At 45.0% G+C, this 23,277-nt stretch overlaps 1 protein-coding gene across 2 annotated transcripts in view; it reads left to right on the forward strand.

Moving 5' to 3' along the window:
* The first annotated feature begins 714 nt into the window (after positions 1–714).
* LOC144676262 (syntaxin-6-like) overlaps positions 715–23,277 on the forward strand; it is a 40,263-nt gene continuing 17,700 nt past the window's right edge. Inside the window, exons 1-7 of one of the 2 annotated variants that reach the window (XR_013575285.1) lie at positions 715–749; positions 1,858–1,952; positions 3,348–3,410; positions 4,800–4,922; positions 5,826–5,932; positions 18,222–18,316; positions 20,060–20,191. Coding sequence is in view for 1 of the 2 variants with exons in the window: in XM_078536742.1 (XP_078392868.1) it covers positions 3,351–3,410; positions 4,800–4,922; positions 5,826–5,932; positions 18,222–18,316 (385 nt within the window). In the remaining variant the exon portion in view is untranslated. The remainder of the gene's footprint in view (positions 750–1,857; positions 1,953–3,347; positions 3,411–4,799; positions 4,923–5,825; positions 5,933–18,221; positions 18,317–20,059; positions 20,192–23,277) is intronic. The other variant, XM_078536742.1, reaches the window with a different exon arrangement.

Genomic DNA, 23,277 nt, shown 5'->3' on the forward strand with positions numbered 1-23,277 from the left:
TTTGTTACACAGCAAGTGGTTAGGATCTGGAATGCACTGTCTGAGAGTATGGTGGAGGCAGGAACAATCATAGCTTTCAAAAGGGAATTGGATAATTATCTAAAGAAAAAAATTGCAGGGCTGTGGGGAAAGAGTGGGGGAGTGGGACTAACTGAATTGCTTTCAGAATGCTGGCATGGACACAAAGGGCCAAATGTCTTCCATCTGTGCTGGAAGTATTTTATGATTCTGTATGTATAGAGCCAGAGGGTATGACAGTGGTCTTAAATGAGAGCTTTGCATCCACCCGAGAGGAAAGACAGGACCTCAGATTAATATCTCCTTTGAAAGACCACAATTTGACACTGCAGCAGCCTCTGAATACTGCACTGAAGTGTCAGCCTGGTTATTCTCAGGTCCCTGGAGTAAAGACTTGAACATATAACATTCTGACTCTGAGGTGAGAACATTAAGCCATGGTTGACTCTAAGAAGTTACTTGAAAATGCACGATTGAGGTTATGAGGGTGTGAGCATTGTGTTTCAAGACCTGAACTAGGAGCCAATGCGTACCAGTTTCATGCTGTGTCCTTTCTTCCAGCGAAGTGCAGAAAGCAGTGAACACTTCTCAAGGACTGTACCAGCGATGGACTGAGCTCTTAGCAGAACCCTCTTCTGCCAGCAAGGAGGAGTGTGACTGGACAACCAATGAGCTTCGGAATAGCCTCCGTAGTATCGAGTGGGACCTGGAGGACCTCGATGAGACTATTAATATCCTTTAATTGCAAGTGTTCCTCCTTCAAAGCCACTTCTAACAACAATGTAGCAGTTTTACCTCATTGATGCTGCAATTGCTAATAACTGGAGTTTTCTAATGTTTGTATCAAACATGCATGTCCAGTTTAGCGGCTATGTCTTAAGAGGCCATGTTGTCCATAAAACTAGGATGCCGTGGTCTGTCAAAACCTCTAGAAATTCAAGAGCTAACTTTGTGCGGTGTTACAAGAAGCTCTTGGAGATAGCTGTGTTTATCAAGCTGGTTAGTGCAAGTCAGGCCATGTATTCTCCTGTATCTGAAGCCAGCTGCAGGTGAGATTCAGCACACATTGAAAGTAGCAACATGCAAATACAGCAGAGCTACTGAATACATCCCAAATATCAGCGTTTCTAATGGCTAACATTTGACAGACTAGAATAGAGCCTAGAAGTAGACCAGTTTCCAATTAAATGTTGTCTTGCAACAATATTGTAACAATACTTGTGCTTCGCTAAGCAAATTGAGCTTCTTGATAGTGCTCAAGGTGAGTTACTTCAGTATAGTTTGGGAACGGAATGCAACTCCGTGTTAGCACATGGAAAAATCAATTGTTAGAACAAACTGATTTTCTGTAGTGGTGGCTATAGGCAATGGTGAAATCGGATTTGCCGTCTTTACAGTAAGTGGTTTGCACCATCTGTGATGGTGGCATGGCATCAAAAGGAAGTCATGGGATGGGAGATCACAGAACGAGTCATCCTCGCAACTAAGGACAGGTCTTGAGAGAAACAACTTGAGAGGAGGTCACCTCTTACTTCCTTGACTGGGAAGTTGTGTGGTGCGGAAAGAGGGAGGAGGAAAAGGTGCAGCGTTGAGAGATTCAGTGTTAAGAGTATGTGCACACATTTATTTGGTGGTGCCACTGTTATGTCAAATTGCAAAATTTGTTTTGGAGTGTACAGCTGTAAAAGGTGCTGCAGTTATCTGAGTAATTATTTTTCGTTGGATTGTCAGCTCCTTGAGGCATTTTACCACATAAAGGTGCTTTATCAATGCAGATCGTGGAGTATAAAATTGCCATTCCACTGTAAACACACACGATTTACCTTGACTGCAGCGTACGTATTGTGGAGACGAATCCTCGGAAGTTTAACCTTGATCCAGCAGAACTAAGCAAAAGGAAAGCATTCATCACCAGTACAAAGCAAGTTGTAAAGGTAAGTCCTGTTGATGTGTTACAGGTAAATGAGGAAGTGATGGTTACTGATAGCAATGATTCAGTGGGACTGGGCTGTGGAAATATTTGTTCTGGCTCCCCCCCTGCTGGCATCTGGGATGTTGGAGATGCAGAGCAGGATCTAAAAGCTTTTGTGGAGAGGTAGGAGGCAATGTGCTTTTGTGCTCCAACTTACGCTACAGTTTCTTTATCTTATATGTTTGTGTCTAGAATTTCTTTGGAGAATGGCATCACAGTGGTTATGTCACTAGATTAGCAAGCCAGAGCCTGGACTAAGCCAAATTCCATTTTAGCAGTTAAAATACTGGTATCAGTAAAAGTGATCCCACAGAGATGTTGAATTATCTTTTAAAATCTCCAACTGGTTCACTAATGTCCTTTTTGTGAAGTGAATCTGCCGTGTTTACCCAGTCTGGCCTGTTGGGACTTCAGTCTCACTTGGAGATGGTTGACACTTAACTGGCCCTAGCTTGCTGTCTACTTCAGCCAGTCATCAGGGCAATTAGGTGTGGGCAATGAATGCAAGGTATAGGCAAGAATGAATTTTTTGTGAAGTTGGAAGTTCCAGTTATCTGATGTTGTATAGCTGTTTTCGCTTTTAAGTACAGTATTGCTGTTACCTTATGGGAGACAGGCACAACTGGGAAAACCCTGGAACAGGTGCAATATCTGCTGCAGTACGGTTTAATGGATTTTATGATTTTTTTTCTGAGAATCATCTCTCAGGTATGGGTTTTTAGCCTTGATTTAGCCCTACAGTGTGAGGTTGAGCTTTCAGTCAGCAAAGCAGAGAGAGAGAGGGTGTGAAAATCAGTGGGAAAATCACTAAGTACCTGATTCAAAGCTGTTTGGGAATTATGGAGAGGTCACATGAGTGTTGGAATGCTGGCTGTGTGGGACACATCACAGGAAACTGATGTGGGAAGTGCAAGAATGTCACTAATGCGGTAGAGATACTGTTCTGCTGCATGTTTATGAAAGAGTGTAGAGGGAGCTTTACTCTGTATCTAACCCCGTGCAGTACCTGTTCTGGGAGTGTTTGATGGGACAGTGTAGGGGAGCTTTACTCTCTATCTAACCCTGTGCTGTATCTGCCCTGTGGGTGTTTGATGGGACAGTGCAGAGGCAGCTTTATTCTGTGTTTAACCCCATGCTGTAACTGCCCGAGGAGTGTTTGACAGGATAGTGCAGAGTACGATACATTTTAAAAGTGGGGCTGAGTGGGTTGGTTTTGGCTCAAGATGCTGATGTATAGATGTAAACCCTAAACTCTCAGAGGGAGAGACCGGCTCACTGCAGTTGTTCATATCTATTTCTGGTGAGTGTTTCCATTATCTGCTAGAATGAATACCAAACCTTTTCATTGCATTTACAGGAAATGAAGGATCACATGTCCAGTTCCTCAATGCAGGTGTTAGTGGAACAGAAGAACAGACAGGTGAGTAGCCTGTATTTGACTCTTGCTTATTTTCAACCAGTGCTGTGTTGCAGCACAGGGGCACAGTATGAAAATTCATGAGTACTGGTCAGCAAAGCTGGGACTTCTCACAGCCTTTTGGATAACGATGAGATATCTCAGTGGGAAAAATATAGGCCTTAACCTTCCAGTCAGTTTCCCAGATTGGATATTCATGGATATTGTCAACATTATCTTCAATATTATGCAGGTTAGCCAAAAACTCCATTCCCAGAGTTTGAAATCACTTGCATGGAAAATTAAAGGCATTTCACAGTGTGTTAAAGAGTTGAAGAAAGGGGATTCCGCCCACCCCCCAAGTTGAAATGCAGGTAGACTAGCACCTACTGTGCAGATCGCTTACCCACTTTGCCCTATTCAGCACAGTTAACCAAACTTGAAATTTCATTAACGTGACATTCTTAACTCCACTGTGTTTTCCTTCAGAAGGCACTCGAACTTGAGGAACTCCTCTGATGACCTGGCACAGGCTGGTGTGGTGCCAGGATGCCAAGGTCAGAAGGTTGCAGGTTCGATCATGGGCTGAGTTGACAGATTTCAGCTGGGGTGGCTGTTGGGTGCTCAAGTGAATCTCAGTGTCTCGGGAGGAAAATGTGTGGGTATTCCAGCTGTTGATTGCCAGCTGGATGGCCTCAGCTTGATGTTGTATGCCACAGAAATCTAGTGAGCCTCAACTGTCCAGTTCCTGTGGTGTGCTGGGCATGATTTCCTCAAACCAGCGCCACCAAAATCAGATCATTTGGTCATTAATGTGTCGGCCATGGCTCAGTGTGTAACACTGACACGTGTCAGAAAGTCACGGGCTCAAATCCCACTCCAGGAGCATCCCGTAATCCAGGGCTAACACACTCCAGCGCAGTACTGAGGGAGTACTGCACTGTCAGACGTGCCACTTTTCAGTGAGGTGTTAGACTGAGACCCCATCTGTCCTCTCAAGTGGTTATAAAAGTTCCAAGGCATTATTTCAATGAAGAATAGCTATTTGGGAACCTTACTGTGTGCAAATTGACTGCCACTTTTCCTTATATTATGCAATGATTACATTTCAGAAGTATATAGTTAGCTGTAAAGCGTTTTGGGCTATCCTAAAATTGTGAACAGAACAATATAAATGCAAGTTCTTCTCATTGTTTTTAATGAAGGATCTTTTTGCGTGGAAAATAGCTACAATAGCTACAACAAACCTGTTCACCTGATAGTGATTCACAGTGTGTGAGGTGCCTTGAGATATTTCTGTGACACCCACTGTGGTTTAATAAGTACAAGTCTTTCTTTTCCAGACAGCAAAATCCAAGGCCTGTAAAATCCATTGAATGGTTTTAATGTTTCTTTTTTGCTGTCTGTGTGCAGAGTTTGCTGAGCACCAAGGGAAGCCAGGGACTGAACTCCACTTCAGATAAATACAGCCGGCTGGACCAAGAGCTGCAGGCAGCAAATTCGCAATTCATTGAGGACCAGCACATCCAGCAGCAGGTACCTGGATAGGGAGTGAGCAATGTGTCTGCAGACTGAGAGCTGGGCAGGAAACAGGAGTGGAGGCTCTGTCAGGGTTTCTTTTAGCATTCCTGGTAGGGATTGGGGAGGTTGGTTAGACTTTGGATGTGGGTTTCAGTCATGGTACTTAATTGCCTAGAATGTCTTAGGAGTGGAGGGAGGGTGGGGTTTGTGAGTACGTATGTGTGTAATGGGTAGGTAAAGGCACTGTCTGAATTATATCGTCTGGACAACAGCAGATTGTAGATTTCCCAGGCTGTGCTGGTCATACAGATCTCAGCAGAAGGACCATTAAACTGGCCTCGTTGCCAGGTATGGGAGAAGGCTGGGGATGAAATCAGCTGGATTCCTGCTGCTGATAGATGTCCAGCAAGGTGTGTGCTGCAGGGAGTATGTTTGTGGACACTGAGCACAAAGCCAGGATGCAATCGCCCCACGGCTGAATGGCCTGCCGCCAGTCACTGCGGCCAGTTGCATGAACTGCTAGAGCAAATGCAAAGGCCCGTGGAACTGTAACTAGCAACAAATGATCAGCAGTTTGGGTTGAGAAGAAAAGGAAAAACTGCTGCTTTAAGGCCTGATCTCGGCCTCTGGCAGCTTTGGACTGTTGTGGGGGTGGCTCTGTGCAGGCGGGTAACAGTATGTTGAGGGGGAGAGCAGTGCTAGTGATAGGAGATGGGAATCTAGCAGGGGGGAGGCTAGTCTGCTGACAGAATCTAACAGCCTGGGTGAGGCCAGTGCTGGCGATGGATGATGACAGCTGGTGAGGTGAGGCCGGTGCAGTTAATGGGAGGGGTTGGGGGCATGGGTGTTAGCTTGGTAAGGCATGACCCCTGTTCCTGGGTCTTGTCATTATTTTTTTTGTCTCATGTCCTCACACAGTTGATTACAGAGCAGCAGGATGATCAGCTGGAGCTGGTATCGGGCAGTATTGGAGTGTTGAAGAACATGTCGCAGAAGATTGGCAATGAGCTGGATGAGCAAGCAGTGTGAGTGTCGTTTCAATTGAACACTTGCTTTGAGTTTCATTCTTTTTCCCCCGCCTCCTGCGTTTGATCCTTAAAAATGGGTTTTACTTAGAGTGAAAATCGTTCATTCCCTGCGCCCAGTTTTCTCCCTTCTTTGTCTGAAGTGACTGACCCGGGTTGGAGTGTAGTTTTACAACTTCTGGATGCCTTCTACCAAATGCCCACTGATCATGCACCACTCTAGATAGCAAGTGTTGGCAGGTTATTTAACCAGGAAGAGTTCCACAGTCCAGTCTTACCCTATTCGCACTCATTGCATATCCTTCCAAACACGTGCTTTTCAGTAGAGGTTGTGGATGGTGCCTTCAATTGAGAGACGTCCCAAGGTGCATTACAGATATGTATAAGGAAAGGGATGGCTAGTTAGATAGTGAAAGTTGAGGAGGGGTGACTGAAAGGCTTTGTGCGGAATGTTTTGGAAGCATGGAGGTTTAGTGCCCACTTTCCAGGGAGCGGACTCAAGGGGGTTGTAGGATCTGCCTCCAGTGAAGACCTGAAGGGACAGGAGGAATATGTAGAACACTAGATACAGAGCATTTGGGAGGTGGTGGCGTAGTGGTATTGTCACTGGACTAGTACTAGTGGGACCTGGGTTCGAATCCCACCATGGCAGATGGTGAAATTTAAATTCAGTAACAACTTCTGGAATTAAAAGTCTAATGATGACCATGAAACCATTGTCGATGTTTTGTAAAAACCCATCTGGTTCACTAATGTCCTTCAGGGAAGGAAATGTGTAATCCTTAACAAAAACAGAATTACCTGGAAAAACTCAGCAGGTCTGGCAGCATCAGTGGAGAAGAAAAGAGTCGACGTTTCGAGTCCTCATGACCCTTCAACAGAACTGAGTATAGTTAGGAGAGGGGTGAAATATAAGCTGGTTTAAGGTGGGGGGCGGGGGGAGAGAAGTTGAGGGTGGGGTGGTTTTAGGGACGAGCAAGCAGTGATAGGAGCAGGTAATCAAAAGATGTCACAGACAAAAGGATCAAAGAGGTGTTGAAGGTGATGATATTATCTAAGAAAAGTGCTAATTAAGAATGGATGGCAGGACACTCAAGGTACAGCTCTAGTGGGGGTGGGGTGGAAAGACTGACAAGGTATTAGTTGTAGATTTAAAAATAATGGAAATAGGTGGGAAAAGAAAAATCTATATAAATTATTGAAAAAAACAAAAGGGAGGGGGAAGAAACGGGGTGGGGATGGGGGGAGGGAGTTTAAGATCTAAAGTTGTTGAATTCAATATTCAGCCCGGAAGGCTGTAAAGTGCCTAGACAGAAGGTGAGGTGCTGTTCCTCCAGTTTGCGTTGGGCTTCACTGGAACAATGCAGCAAGCCAAGGACAGACATGTGGGCAAGAGAGCAGGGTGGAGTGTTAAAATGGCAAGCGACAGGGAGGTTTGGGTCTTTCTTGCGGACAGACCGCAGGTGTTCTGCAAAGCGGTCGCCCAGTTTGCGTTTGGTCTCTCCAATGTAGAGGAGACCGCATTGGGAGCAACGAATGCAGCAGACTAAGTTAGGGGAAATGCAAGTGAAATGCTGCTTCACTTGAAAGGAGTGTTTGGGCCCTTGGATGGTGAGGAGAGAGGAAGTGAAGGGGCAGGTGTTGCATCTTCTGCGTGGGCATGGGCATGGAAACGTCAACTCTTTTCTTCTCCACCGATGCTGCCAGACCTGCTGAGTTTTTCCAGGTAATTCTGTTTTTGTTTTGGATTTCCAGCATCCGCAGTAGTTTTTTGTTTTCATCTGTGTTTAATTGACTGCCACTTCTCTTCAAGAAATGCCTTCCTTGAAGAAGTACTGCTCTGTTCTCCGACAGGATTTCCGTCTGTCTCTTCTGCCTTGTTCACCTTCATTGCTTTCCATTTCTCTCCTGGTGTTTGACAAGGTGTTTACTAAAACCCGCTTTCACAGCCATATTTCCTTTCTCAGTGACTGTCTCCGTCTCCGACTCACCCCACGTGGATTTCAACTGAAATTCCATCCCTCTTGTTTCGAACCCACCCAGGATTACAGGTATCTCCGGGACATAAAACGTATCTCGGACTGCTGTTCCCGTCGCATTCTGAGATCCACACTCAGTGCCATGCGCCGCCATGTGAACACACTCAACCTCTCCCTCCAGCAGCACCGCCGCACCCTTTTTCAAAGCTGCGCGTGCCCTCAGTTTCATTTTATTCTTCGCCTCATCCGACGCCTCAACAAGAAATTTTTTCTCTTTCTCTCAAGTGCCAAGGAACGCAAGCTCCAACAACTCATCGACACCAACACCCATCTGGGACCCTCCACCCCTGCTTGTCCCTCCATCCCCACCCCATCTTCCAATCCCAGCCCCAGCCGCGTATTCACTATACCCCCTGACCTTCCCCTCTCCGATGCTGAACGTTCAGTGCTCAGCAAAGGACTTAGTTTCATACCCTTACGCCCTCATCTCAATGAATTTCGGTCTCGGCACGATGCTGAACTCTTCCGCCGTTTTCGTCTCCGTGCTCACTTCTTTGGGCAGGAGTCCTCTCCCCGTTCAACGGATCCTTTTACCCACCTCCAATATTCTCCCTCCACCTGGACCCCTCCCTCTGGATTCTTACCTTCTCTTGATCTTTTCATTGAGAACTGTCGGCATGACATTAGCCGTCTCAATTTCTCTGCTCCTCTCACCCATTCTAATCTGTCTCTCTCTGAACTTACTGCACTCCGTTCTCTCAGGTCCAACCCCAACATTGTCATCAAACCCGCTGACAAAGGTGGTGCTGTTGTTGTCTGGCGCACTGACCTCTACCTCGTGGAGGCTGAGCGTCAACTTGCAGACACTTCCTCCTACATCTCCCTGGACCATGACCCCACCACGGAACATCAAGCCATTGTTTCCAGGACTGTCACTGACCTCATCTCTGGAGATCTTCCTCCCACAGCTTCCAACCTGATACTTGCCCAACCTCAGACGGCCCGCTTCTACCTCCTACCCAAAATCCACAAACAGAACTGTCCCGGCAGACCGATCGTGTCAGCCTGTTCCTGCCCCACGGAACTCATTTCTCGTTATCTTGACTCCCTTCTCTCTCCCCTTGTCCAGTCCCTTCCCACCTACATCCGTGATTCCTCTTGACACCTTACGTCACATCAACAATTTCCAGTTCCCTGGCCCAAACGCTTCCTCTTCACCATGGATGTCCAATCCCTCTACACCTCCATCCCCCACCAGGATGGTCTGAGGGCCCTTAGCTTCTTCCTTGAACAGAGGCCCGAACAATCCCCATCCACCACTACTCTCCTCCGTCTGGCTGAACTTGTTCTCACACTGAACAATTTCTCCTTTAACTCCTCTCACTTCCTCCAAATAAAAGGTGTGGCTATGGGTACCCGCATGGGCCCCAGCTATGCCTGTCTCTTTATGGAGTATGTGGAACATTCCTTGTTCCAGTCTTACTCCGGCCCCCTCCCACAACTCTTTCTCCGGTACATCGATGATTACTTCGGTGCTGCTTCATGCTCTCGTCGGGACCTGGAAAAATTTATTAATTTTGCTTCCAATCTCCACCCCTCCATCATTTTCACATGATCCATCTCTGACACTTCCCTTCCCTTCCTTGACCTCTCTGTCTCAATTTCTGATGGTAGACTGTCCACCAATATCCATTACAAGCCTACCGACTCCCACAGCTACCTCGACTACAGCTCCTCACACCCCGCTTCCTGTAAGGACTCCATCCCATTCTCTCAGTTCCTTCGCCTCCGTCGCATCTGTTCTGATGACGCTACCTTTAAAAACAGTTCCTCTGACATGTCCTCCTTCCTTAACCAAGGTTTTCCACCCACGGTTGTTGACAGGGCCCTCATCCGTGTCCGGCCCATCTCCTGCGCATCTGCCCTCACGCCTTCTCCTCTCTCCCAGAAACATGATAGAGTCCCCCTTGTCCTCGCTTATCATCCCATCAGCCTCCGCATTCAAAGGATCATCCTCCGCCATTTCCGCCAACTCCAGCATGATGCCACCACCAAACACATCTTCCCTTCACCCCCCCTGGCGGCATTCCGTAGGGATCGTTCCCTCCGGGACACCCTGGTCCACTCTTCCATCACCCCCTACTCCTCAACCCCCACCTATGGCACCTCCCCATGCCCACGCAGAAGATGCAACACCTGCCCCTTCACTTCCTCTCTCCTCACCGTCCAAGGGCCCAAACACTCCTTTCAAGTGAAGCAGCATTTCACTTGCATTTCCCCTAACTTAGTCTACTGCATTCGTTGCTCCCAATGCGGTCTCCTCTACATTGGAGAGACCAAACGCAAACTGGGCGACCGCTTTGCAGAACACCTGCGGTCTGTCCGCAAGAAAGACCCAAACCTCCCTGTCGCTTGCCATTTTAACACTCCACCCTGTTCTCTTGCCCACATGTCTGTCCTTGGCTTGCTGCATTGTTCCAGTGAAGCCCAACGCAAACTGGAGGAACAGCACCTCATCTTCCGACTAGGCACTTTACAGCCTTCCGGGCTGAATATTGAATTCAACAACTTTAGATGTTAAACTCCCCCTCCCCCCATCCCCACCCCGTTTCTTCCCCCTTTTTTTTCAATAATTTATATAGATTCTTCTTTTCCCACCTATTTCCATTATTTTTAAATCTACAACTAATACTTTGTTAGTCTTTCCACCCCACCCCCACTAGAGCTGTACCTTGAGTGTCATGCCATCCAATCTTAATTAGCACTTTTCTTAGATAATATCACCACCTTCAACACCTCTTTGATCCTTTTGTCTGTGACATCTTTTGATTATCCGCTCCTATCACTGCTTGCTTGTCCCTACAACCACCCCACCCTCAACTTCTCTCCCCCCGCCCCCCACCTTAAACCAGCTTATATTTCACCCCTCTCCTAACTATACTCAGTTCTGTTGAAGGGTCATGAGGACTCAGAACATCGACTCTTTTCTTCTCCACCGATGCTACCAGACCTGCTGAGTTTTTCCAGGTAATTCTGTTTTTGTTTTGGATTTCCAGCATCCGCAGTAGTTTTTTGTTTTTATCTCTGTAATTCTTACCTGGCCTGGCCTACCTGTGACTGGGGACTCTCAGCAATGTGGTTGACTCTGAAATGGCCTAGCAAGCCACTCAGTTCTCAAGGACAATTAGGAATGGGTAATAAATGCTGGCCCAGCCAGCAATGCCCACGTCCCATGAACAAATTTTTAAAAAGTGACAATAATTTTTGAAAAAGTTGATTTCTTTATGAGGGTAGAAGTTGTAAGGCCAGCAGGGAGAGCATTGGTGTCAAGTGTGAGTTGATGGAGACATAGATGAGGGTTTCAGTGGCACAGGTAGGATGCAAATGAATCTAATTCGCACAGACAGGAAATACTTCTTCGTATAAAGAGTAGTGGCAATCTGGAACCCTCATTCCAGAGTCTGGAACTCTGCTGAGTCCGAAGTTAGTGGAAAATTTCAACACTGAGATTGATAGATTTTTATTGTTAGGCTATGTGGCAAGAGTTACAGAGCCAAGGTGGGTAGATGGAGTTAAGATCCAGATCAGCTTTGGTCTAATTAAATGGCAGAACAGGCTGAAGAGACTGAATGGCCTCCTCCTTTCCTGTGACCTTCTGAAGGTGGAAGTAAGTATTGTTGGTTTCAGAAAGGATGTTGGGTTTAATGTTTGGCTCACGTTGAACAAAATGCTAAGTTTCCAAATGGTCACGAAAGAGAGCATGGGTGGTGTTGGTGCGAGTGGGGGCTGTGGAGTGGAGTTTATGTCAGTGGCTGAAGACAATTGGTCGGGAAAGTTGTGGCACATCCCAGAGTGGATGTCAGTCTTGATGCACAGAAGCCGTGTGAGGACAGGTAGAGTTGGGTATTGTCGGCGTGTGTGAGAAAACTGGGCTTCATCCTATGGATGATGTCACAGAAGAGTAGCTCGTGGACAGAAAAGAGGATATGCCAAGGATGGGCCCTTGCCGAAACCTCGATGTGATGGGTGTGGGGATGGGAAGAAACTCTATTGCTGGAGTAGTACAGGCTGTGCTTGGATAGATATGAATGGAGTCATGAAAGGAGCCTCAATTGAGTTAGGTCTTCCTCTTGCTGCCTGCTGCTCGTTGTGGTCCCTTGGCTGAGATAAGCTAACTGAGCAAATATTGCAAATTGAACCTGGGGCAATCTGGTCTGTCAGCTGACAGTTGGGCCATTGGGAGTGTGTGACAGTGTTCAGTCTTGGCCTTCTGAACTGAGTAGTGTTGTTTACCCTGCTTATCCACTTAGCCTGCACCAAAACAAACACATTGATTGCTAATGCTGACTGAAAGTAATGCCCCTCCCAGTACTCCTGTTTTCAGCTATTAGGGAGTGATGCTGTTAATCAATTAGGTGACATGACAAGTAGAAACAGTATCAGAGTTGAAAGCCTCTGGGACCTGGGCCACAGGCTTTCATCATGGCAAAATGGAGGCAAATATAAACATAGGGGATTGGTAGGGGGCATTGTTGTACAGTATCATTTGAAACAGGATCTTTGCGCAATCAGAATGGTGGGCGGGGGAACCATGATGGTAAATATTTTATCTTGTGTGTGGAAGGGAGAGCATTGTGTGTTTGTATGGGGTGGGGGGTTGTATATGTGTGTTTGAGAGGAAGGGGCGTAGGGGGAAAGGATATGTTTGTGGGGTGGGAGTATGTTTGTGGGGAAAGGGGTATGTTTGTGTGGTTTTTTTTATGGGGGTTGAGGGATTGTGTTTGCGGGAGGGAGGGGATATGTTTGTGTGGGAGGGATATGTTTGTGGGCGTATGTTTGTGTGCTTTGTGTGGGGGGGTGGGGTGTGTGTTTGTTGGGGCAGGATATGTTTTGGGGGTGGGGGTGTGTTTGTGGGAGAGGTAGGTTGTGTGTTTGTTGGGGGGACCTGTTTGTGCAATTGTGGGGGGAAGGGGGTATGTTTGTGTGGGGGCACAGTGGTAGGTGATATGTTGTGTAGGGAGGGGAAGGTTTGTGTTTGGGCGAGGGAAGGAGGGCATGTGCTCGTATGTGCCAGGGTGAGGGATCTCTCAGAGGCTTAATAAGGATATTGGAGATGAGATCAGTCTCCACAGGCCAACATAAGAAAGAGTAGTCAAGTTGTTCAGCTTGGAGAGTACTAGAAATTAAGAGTTAAATTAATTAAATAAAAATAAGTTAAATCCGTGGATTATTATCCGAGCCATGTACAAATTGACATGGAGATAAACATGTTAGGACAGTGAGCGCATAGCTGAACGAGGCATTTTTTCTCTTGCGACAGGAAGGAGCTGTAGATTTGGGGTAGGCTCCACTGAACTGAGTTGGGTCCAGGGTCCTCGTGGAAAGGATAAATAGGGTGTTCACAGGGACTTTAGTCAAGGTGAGGGAGATGACTCAGATGCAGAAGGTAATGTAGATAGTAGTTTGAAAACAACTAAAATGGAAGAGAGTAGAGTAACAATCAGAAATTGTGCTTTAGGCACTGCAGATGATGGGAAAATGAAAAGATGTAAAGCAATTAGGAGAAAGAAATAGAAACATGCAAGTAAAACTTTGGAGCTGAAGGACAGGTTAGGGTGTGGGGCCCAAATAAGCATTCTTAATACAAATTCATAGTAGATATGAGGAACAAATTAAATGAATTGCAGGTACAAATTCAACCTGGAGGGTATGACATAGTAGCCATTTTGACAATGTATGGCCGTGAAAGCTGGAAGACCAAGAAGAGTGACGAGGCTTGAATAAGAGTTTTTGAAATGAAAGGACTTAGATGGATATTATTTGTGCCATGGATGGCCAAGCAGACAAATGAGTGGGCGCTCGAGGAAGCTGGTGTTAAGAGGAACTTGTTTGAGGCAATGATATTGAGGAAGCTCACATATTTTGGACACGTGTTTGCGAACAGGAGGGGTGTGTTTGGAAGGAGAGGTGATGAAAAGAAAAACAGCTGGAAAACGTACACAAGGGAGACCCAAGATGGAATGGATGAATAATATCATAACGTGGACTGGCCTCTCTATGGGACAGGCAGCGAGGGCAGCGGAGAATAGAAATCAGTGGAGAAAGATTGTTTATAGTGCAGCCAATCCTTGGTACGAGGAAGGATGAAAGACAAGACAAGACTGCAAGGTCTACAAGAAAGGTAGGGAAAATGGTAAAGGAGCAGCCTTCTTGATGAAGGATAAAATCACTTCCGTGATAAGTGAGGTTATAAGAGGTAAGCTGGCAGTGAAGACTTTATGGGTAGAATTAATAAATAGAAAGGATTTAAGACAGGAGCATATGTAGGTATGGGAGAAGTTGCTGTGAAGGGATAGCTTATATAAGTGCTAAGATTAGACATGTATGTAGCAACGGCAAAGTGGTTTTAATGAGGGATTTTAACTTTCATATGGATTGAAATAAGCAGGACCAGCACATGTCAGAAAGGTAGTGAACTTCTTGAGTGTATCCAGGATAGTTTTCTGCGATGATGCGCCTAATTTTAACTCTTAAGTAAATGGGTTTTAAGTGAGTTAAAATCAGGCCCTATATGTCCTAGAACCAACATTAAATTTCATTATGAGTCAGATATAGTTAATAGCCTAAAGTACTAAAATTCTAAATTTAGATAAGGCTGACTTCAGTGGAATGAGACAAAGACTGACAGAAGAACAATGGGAGGTGCTCAAAATGAAATTTAACATGATACAGAATCAATATACACCCATAAAGAGCAAGAGTTCTACTTGCCAAAAAACAACAGCCATAGACGACAGAGAAAGGGATGAGATAAAAGAAAAAACAAACAAAAATGCAAACAGTTGCACAAATCATGGTGAACGGTAAAGATGGGAAGAGCAGCAAAAGATGACAAAACAGATACTAAGAACTACAAAAAGGGAGTATGAGAAGAAACTTGTAAGGGCTATCAAAATCAACACACTAAACTTTTACAGTGACAGGCAAAAGAAGTGATCAATGTGAGCCCTTTGCTCACAGTGAAAATAAGGAAATAATGGACATGCTGAATAATGAATTACTTTCTGTCAGTATTTACATGTCAGTGTTTACAGTAGAGGAAGAGGTCAGCATGCCAGACATCCCAAGGAAACTAATATTGAATCAGGGACAGAGACTCAACAAAGTTAACATAAGCAAAATAAAAGTAATGGAGAAAATTATGGCACTAAAAGGTGACAAATTCCCAGGACCAGATGGTTTCCATCCCAGGGATTTAAAAGCAGTAGGTGAGAATATTGCAGATGCTCCAATTATAATCTTCCAAAGGTCTCTTGATTCAAGAACTATTCCTTTAGTGTGGAAAATTGCACATTTCACTGCCCTATATAAATAAGGTTACAGAAGGAAACCAGAGAATTATAGACCAGTTAGCTTAACATTTGATGTTGGAAAATTACTGGAGTCTGTGATTAAGGATAGGGTGACTGAAGACATTGAAAATTTTCAGCTGATCATAGAGAGCCAGCATCGATTTGTAAAGCACGAGTTATCCCTGACAAACTTGATTGAATATTTTTGAACAGTTGACTAAAGTACTGGACAAGGGATTTTCTGTGGATATGAACATACAAACATACGAATTAGGAGCAGGAATAGGCCACTCGGCCCCTTGAGCCTGCTCCACCATTCAGTAAGATCAGGGATGATCTGATTGTAACCTCAACTCCACATTCCCGTCTACCCCCGATATCCTTTTACCCTCTTGCTTATCAAGAATCTATCTATCTCTGCCTTAAAAATATCCTTTTACCTCCTTGATGTCAAGAATCTATCTGTCTCTGCCTTAATGATATTAAGAGACTCCTTCCACCGCCTTTTGAGGAAGAGATGTTCCAAAGACTCATGACCCTCTGAGAGAAAAAGTTTCTCCCCATCTCTTTCTTAAATGGGTGACCCCTTATTTTTAAACAGTGACCCCTATTTCCAGATTCTCCCACAAGAGGAAACATCCTTTCCACATGGATGTTATTTGTATATGGACGTCTGGTGGACATCTGATAAAGTCCTTCATAAGAGACTGCTAGCTAAACTTATGAAAACTCATAAAATTGAAGGCAGATTATTGACCTGGTTATGAGATTAGGAAAATCTTCATCTACTCCATCAATGACCTTCCTTCCATCATAAGGTCAGAAGTGGGGATGTTCGCTGATGATTGCACAATGTTCAGCACCATTCGCGATTCCTCATATACTGAAGCAGGCCATATTCAAATGCAGCAATACCTGGACAATATCCAGGCTTGGGCTGATAAGTGGCAAATAACATTCGCGCCACACAAATGCCAGGTAATGACCATCTCCAACAGGAGAGAATCTAACCATCGCCCCTTGATGTTTAATGGCATTAGCATCACTGAATCCCCCACTATCAACATCCTGGGGGTTACCATTGACCAGAAACTGAACTGGACTAGCCATATAAATACTGTGGTTACTAGAGTAAGTCAGAGGCTAGGAATCCTGCGGCGCTTAACTCACCACCTGACTCCCCAAAGGCTGTCCACCATCTACAAGGCACAGGTCAGGAGTGTGATGGAATACTCTTCACTTGCCTGGATGAGTGCATCTCCAACAACACTCAAGAAGGACAAAGCAGCCTGCTTGATTGGCACCCCATCCACAAACAATCACCCCCTCCACCACTGACGCACAGTGGCAGCAATGTGTAACATCTACAAGATGCACACAGATGGGAACACCACCACCTGGAAGCCCCCCCCCCCCCCCCACAAGCCACTCACCATCCTGACTTGGAAATATACCGCCGTTCTGTCGCTGGTTCAAAATCCTGGTGCTCCCTCCCTAACAGCACTGTGGGTGTACCTACACCATATGGACTGCAGCGGTTCAAGAAGGCAGCTCACCACCACCTTCTCAAGGACAAGTAGGGATGGGCAATAAATGCTGGCCCAGCCAGTGATGCCCACATCCTGTGAACAAATAAATAAAAAGGAAGCAGACAAGGAGTAGAAATAATGGGCAGGTACTATAATTGGTAGACATGACTAGTTGTGTCCCGCATGGAACATGCTGAGACCTCGCTATATTTATTAACAGTTGGACGATGAGAAAGAAAGTCACGTATGCAATTTATAGATGACTCAAGATCGGCGGTATTGTAAGCAGTGTAGAGGGAAGCAAGAGGTATTAATAGATTGCGCAAAACTAGCAAATGGATTTCGACCTAGGCAAATGTGAAGTCATCCACTTTGGACCTAAAAAAGAGATAGAACAGCGTACTTTCTAAATGGTGGAAAGCTGGAAACAATGGATAGATCATTAAAATATCATGAACAGACACTAATGGAAAAAGCTAATGGAATGCTGACCTTTATATCTAAAGGACTAGAATACAAGAGGGTAGAAGTCATACTTCAGATACACAAAACCCTGGTTGGACCACACCTGGAGTACTGCGAGAGGTCCTGGGCACCACACCTTAGGAAAGATATGTTGGCCTTGGAGGGGGATAAAGCATAGATATGCTAGTGAGTGATTCCTGGACTCCAAAGGTTAACCTGAGAAATGATTGAACAAACTAAAGTTATGTTTCCTGGAACTGAGAAGGTTAAATGGTGAATTGAACAAAGCTTTCAAAATAGTAAGGGGAGCAGGCAGGGTGGATTGCGGGAAACGATTGGGGAGTCTAGGACAAGGGGTCAGAGTCTAGAAATGGCAGCCAGACCTATCAGGAGTAAAATTAGAAAACCGTTCTTGCAAAGACACAAATGGCGAAAGATGTTAGAGCAATTGTGAATTTTAAAACCGTGATTGACAGATTTTTGTTAGCCAAAGATATTAAGGGATATGGAGAAAAGACTGGTATGTGGAGTTAGGTCACAGATGAAGCATGATCTCATTGAATCATGGAACAGGCTTGAGGGGTTAAATAGCCTACTCATGTTCCTATATGTGAGAGATGTGATATGTTTGGGGAGGGTTTTTGCTTTTTGTGTGTGTGGATGGTATATATTTGCGTCTGTATTTGGAGGGCAGGGTTTATGTGAGGAGCACGTGTGTATGCATCTTTGGGGTGAGTCTATATGCGTGATATTTGGAGGGGAGGTAGTCTTAGGAGCTTTATTGTAAAGTAGCCCTAGCAGAAGCATAGTAACTAGGTTTCTGATCTGAGCGAAAGAAGGAAAATTAAATATAAAGTCGAGTCAAGAGCAATTTCTATAAATAATGCAGCGCATATGAAGGGTGAAATTGGAGCCTCCTCCTCAGTTTTATGTTTCAGCCTGTGTATCTTCTGTTCTCCCACAGTATGCTTGATGAGTTCTCCTATGAGTTGGATAGTACCCAGTCACGGCTGGATAATGTAATGAAGAAGCTGGCCAAGGTGTCCCACATGACCAGTGGTAAGTTGGAGGGGGCTGAGCCTTCATTGTAAGCTGATCTGCATGGATGCAGGCATTTATTTAAGTTACGTGCTGATCCCAGAAATTAAAGACACGATTTTGAAAAGTTTGTCGTTCCTCGGCCTTTTCCTCTTGAAGAATGTGGCGGGCAGGGAAAGAGAGAGATGACCTGGTGGAATGTGGAGCGGGGTGGGAGGTTGGGGAGGGTTGGCGGGGGAGTGGGATGAGTGACCAAGGATAAAACGAGGCACGAGGGTGGACTTGCTTAGAGAGAGAGGGGTTACTCGGGGTAAAATGCAGCCCAAGAGTAGCCTCGCAGGAGAGCAAGGGGCTCACAAAGTTGGGCGCCAGAGCTTCAAAATCAGCAAAGAAAATCAAGGACCGAGGGCACAGGTCAACAGGTGGGTGGTTGATAAGTATTACAGATTTATTTTTGTTCTTTAAGCTAGGGAGGTGTATCAAACCCTGAGCTAGAAAACCTGTAACTTACTATTACTTATTAAATTAACAAACTAGATAAATTAATTATACCACTAAAATAATTTAAACTATTAACTAAATAAATTGTTTAGATTGACATGGCAGAGCAGGTGGTATGCCGTAACTGCAAATTGAGAGAGCTTGTGGCGAGCATTGCGATCCTGGGAGAAGTCACATCTGCGGTAAGTGTCTGCAGCTCAAGGATCTTCAGTTCAGAATTGTTGGCCTAGAGTCTGAGCTACAGACATTGCAGAGTATCCAGGAAGAACATAGGAGTAGGCCGTTCAACCCATCAAGTCTGCTCTGCCATTTAATTTAATCATGGCTGATCATCCACTTCAATGCCTTTTTCCCACACTATCCCCATATCCCTTTATGCCATTTGTGTTTAGAAATCTTGTCAATCTCTGCTTCAGACATATTCAATGACTGAAATTCCATAGCCCTCTGGGGTAGAGAATTCCCAAGATTCACAACTCTTGAGTAAAAAAATTTCTCTTCATCTCGGTCCTAAGTGGCTTCCCCTTTATTTTGAAATTGTGTCTCCTGGTTCTAGACTCCCCAACCAGGGGAAACATCTTACCTGCATCTACGTTGTCTATCCCTTTAAGTATTTTGTAGGTTTCAGTGAGATCACCTCTCATTTTTCGACACTCTAAAGAATACAGGTACGGTTTCCCCAATCTCTCTTCATAGGACAGACCTACCATCCCAGGATCAAGACTGGTGAACCTTCATTGCACTCCATCTATGACAATACTATCCTTCCTAAAGTAGGGGGACCAAAACTGCACACAGTACTCCAGGTAATGTCTAACCAAGGTTCTATACAATTGAAGAAAGATTTTGCTACCCCTGTGCTGAAATCCTCTTGCTGCACCTGCATGTTAGCTTTCACTGACTTATTGACGCGGACACCCAGGTCCCTTTCCACATCTACACTTTCTATCTCTTATCATTTAAGAAATAGCCTGCACATCTGTTCCTCCTGCCAAAGTGGATAACCTCACATTTTTTCACATTATGTTCCATCAGCCGTGTTCTTGCCTACTCACTAAATCTGTCCAAATCCCCATGAAGCTGCTTTGCATCTTCCTCACAATGCACATTTCCACCCAGCTGTGTCATCCGTGAACTTGGAAATATATCTGCACTGGAGTGCTGCTTTGGGCTGCATTAGAGTGCTTAACTTGGAGTTTGGTGAGTGAGGGAGTTCAGTGAACATGGAAGGAGGTGATCCTTTCACTTTCTACCTTTCCTCAGCCTCCAGTAGTTGGCTATTACCTTGCTATAGGGGAAGCCCATAAAGCAGCGGGAGTTCAGGGAGGGAGAGCCGGGAATTTACAGATGAAATCTAAAAGTGATGTCACAGGAGTCTTTAAAATTGATTGTTTGGTAAGTATAGGCCTAAGTATAGGACTGGATGCTGGTGGATGGTGAGTATTTTAAAAAAAAATCTTTGTAAAAATCTAATTTTGTTTGAAGTTATTTAACTGAAATCTACAGTTTAAATTCTAAAGTTCCCACCTTAAGCAGAGTTTTAACAAGGTGTCCACTGGATGAGCAATTGGGCTTAGTTAATTAAAGAAGCAGCTGAAACTGGTTCCTCTGTAACTGGGTCAGCTAGCCTTTGTCTTAGGAGCGTATAAAACCAGTCAATTTAGTGCAACTTAGCACTTGAGTGCAACTTAGAATAGAGTGCTAGGATTTGGGTGATTAAGGGAGATAGAGGAGGAAGCAAAAGAGATGCTACTTGCTTTTGTTTTTGGCATTTGATAACGTGAGGATCAACGGCCTTAAAGAGCATGGGGAACCATGCCCAATACCAGAGCGGGAGCAGGAACCAGCACAAGAGGAGCAATGGTCTTGGTAAGTAGGACCTGGTAAGTATTTCTACTGTCCTTAATATTCCTTAAATTAGAGGAAGTAAAAGTAAAGGGAGTAATTTAAGGGTAAGTCATGGCAGGGAAGCTCAGCCATGTGGAATGCTCCGCCTGTGCGATGTGGGAAGTCAGAGACACTCCCAGTGTCCAGGGTGGCCACGTTGGCAGGAAGTGTCTCCAGCTGCAGCTACTCGAAACCTGCATTTCAGAGCTGCAGCTGCGGCTGGGTCACTGTGGAGCATCTGCAGGCTGTGACTTTCGTAGATAGCATGTACAGTGAGGTGGTCACACCGCAGGTAAGGAGTGCACAGGCAGAAAGGGAATAGGTGACTGCCAGACTGAGTAAAAGCATTAAAGGGGGGAGAAAAAAGAGTGGGAGAGCAATAATGATAGGGGGTTCTATCATAAGGGGAACAGATAGATGCTTCTGTGGCTGCTTCCTCCCGCTTTCTGTTGCCTCCCTGGTGCCAGGGTCAAGGATGTCACTGAGCGGCTGCAGGACGTTCTGAAGAGAGAGGGTAAACAGCCAGAGGTTGTGGTCCATATCGGTACCAACGAAATGGGTAAAAAGAGGGATGAGGTCTTGAAAGCAGATTATGGGGAACCAGGAAATAAATTAAAAAGCAGGACCTTGAATGATAGTTTGGGAGGGAGGGAGGGATTTAGATTCCTGAGGCATTGGGACTGATTCTAAAAAAAGAGGGGAGGGATTTAGATTCCTGAGGCATTGGGACTGATTCTAAAAAAAGAAGGGAAGTTCTGCGAGTTCCTACAAGCAGAATATAGGAAGCTAGGAAATAAATTAAATAGCAGGACCTCAAAGGTAGTAATCTCAGGATTACCCCCCAGTGCCACGTGCTAGCAAGATCAGAAACAGGAGACTAGACCAGATGAATGCGTGGCTGGAGAGATGGTGTAGCGGGGAGGGATTTAGATTCCTGAGGTATTGGGACAGATTCTGGGGAAGATGGGACCTGTACAAGCTGGACAGGTTGCACCCCAGCGGGACCGGGACTAATATCCTCGCAGGGGTATTTGTTAGTACTGTGGGGAATGGTTTAAACTAGATTGGCAGGGGGGTGGGAACTTGAGTGGAGAGACACAAGAGAGGGAGACAAAGGTAGAAATGAAAGACAGAAAAGTAAAAAACAGAAGGCAGAGGAAACGGGGGCTAGCAGCAAATAGGGCCATAGTACCAAAAAAAATGTAAAAAGACAAGTCTAAAGGCCCTATATCCAAATGCACAGAGCATTCACAATAAGATAGACGACTTAACAGCGCAAATAGATATAAACGGGTACGATATGATTGCGATTACAGAGACATGGCTGCAGGGTGACCAAGGCTGTGAAATTAATATCCAAGGATATTTGATATTTAGGAAGGACAGGGAAAAGGAGTTAGCGTGGCATTGTTATTAAGGTTGAAATTAGTGCAATCGTGAGAGAGGTTATTGGCTTAGAAAATCTAGATGTAGAATCAGTCTGGGTGGAGCTAAGAGGCAGCGAGGGGCGGAAAAAATTGGGAGTTGTCTCTAGGCCTCCAAACAGTAGTGGTAAGGTAGGGGACGGCATCATACAGGAAATTGGAGATGCATGTAACAAGGGTGCTACAGTAATCATGGGTGACTTTAATGTGTATATATAGACTGGGCAAACCAAATTAGCGATAATGCTGTGTAGGATGGATCCCTAGAGTCTGTACAAGATGGTTTTTTTTAGACCAGTATATCGAGGAACCAATTAGGGAACAGGTTATCCTAGATTTGGTTTTGTACAGTGAGGAGGGGTTAATTAATAATCTTGATGTGCCGGGTCCTTTAGGGAACAGTGGCCATAACATGATAGAATTCTTCCTTAGGTTGGAAAGCAAGGAGGTCCAAGTCGAAACTAGGGTCCTAAATCTTAATGAAGGAAACTATGAAGGTATGAGGCATGACTTGGCTAAGATTGATTGGGGAACTTCATTAAAAGTCTTGATGGTGAATAGGTAATGTCTAATATTTAAGAAATGCATGCAAATATTGCAACAGTTATACAATCCTTTCTGGCGCAAAAACACAACAGGAAAAGTGACCCAACCATGACTAACTAAAAAAATTTAGGATAGTATTAGATCCAAAGAGGAGTCACATAAAGTCGCTAGAAAAAGTAGCAAGCCTGAGGATTGGGAGCAGTTTACAAAGGAGGACCAAGAGATTGATTAAGAGGGGAAAAATAGAGTATGAGAGTAAACTTGCAAGGAACATAAAAGAGGACTATAAAAGCTTCTATAAGTATGTAAGAAGAAAAAGATTAGTGAAGACAAATGTAAGTCCCTTACAGTCTGAAACAGGAACTTACCAAGGCTTCTTAGGCAGCACCTTCCAAACCCACAACCACAACCATTTAGAAGGAAAAGGCAACAGACACATGGGAACACCACCTCCTGGAAATTCCCCTCCAAGCCAATCACCATCCTGACATGAAAAATATATTGCCATTCCTCCACTGTCGCTGGGTCAAAATCTTGGAATCCCCTCCCTAAGAGCACTGTAGGTGTACCTACACCACGGACTGCAGCAGTTCAAGAAGGCAGCTCACCACCACCACCACCTCA

The sequence above is a fragment of the Cetorhinus maximus genome, unplaced genomic scaffold, assembly GCF_964194155.1.
Source record: "Cetorhinus maximus unplaced genomic scaffold, sCetMax3.hap1.1 HAP1_SCAFFOLD_1468, whole genome shotgun sequence".
In the NCBI taxonomy this organism is placed as follows: domain Eukaryota; kingdom Metazoa; phylum Chordata; class Chondrichthyes; order Lamniformes; family Cetorhinidae; genus Cetorhinus; species Cetorhinus maximus.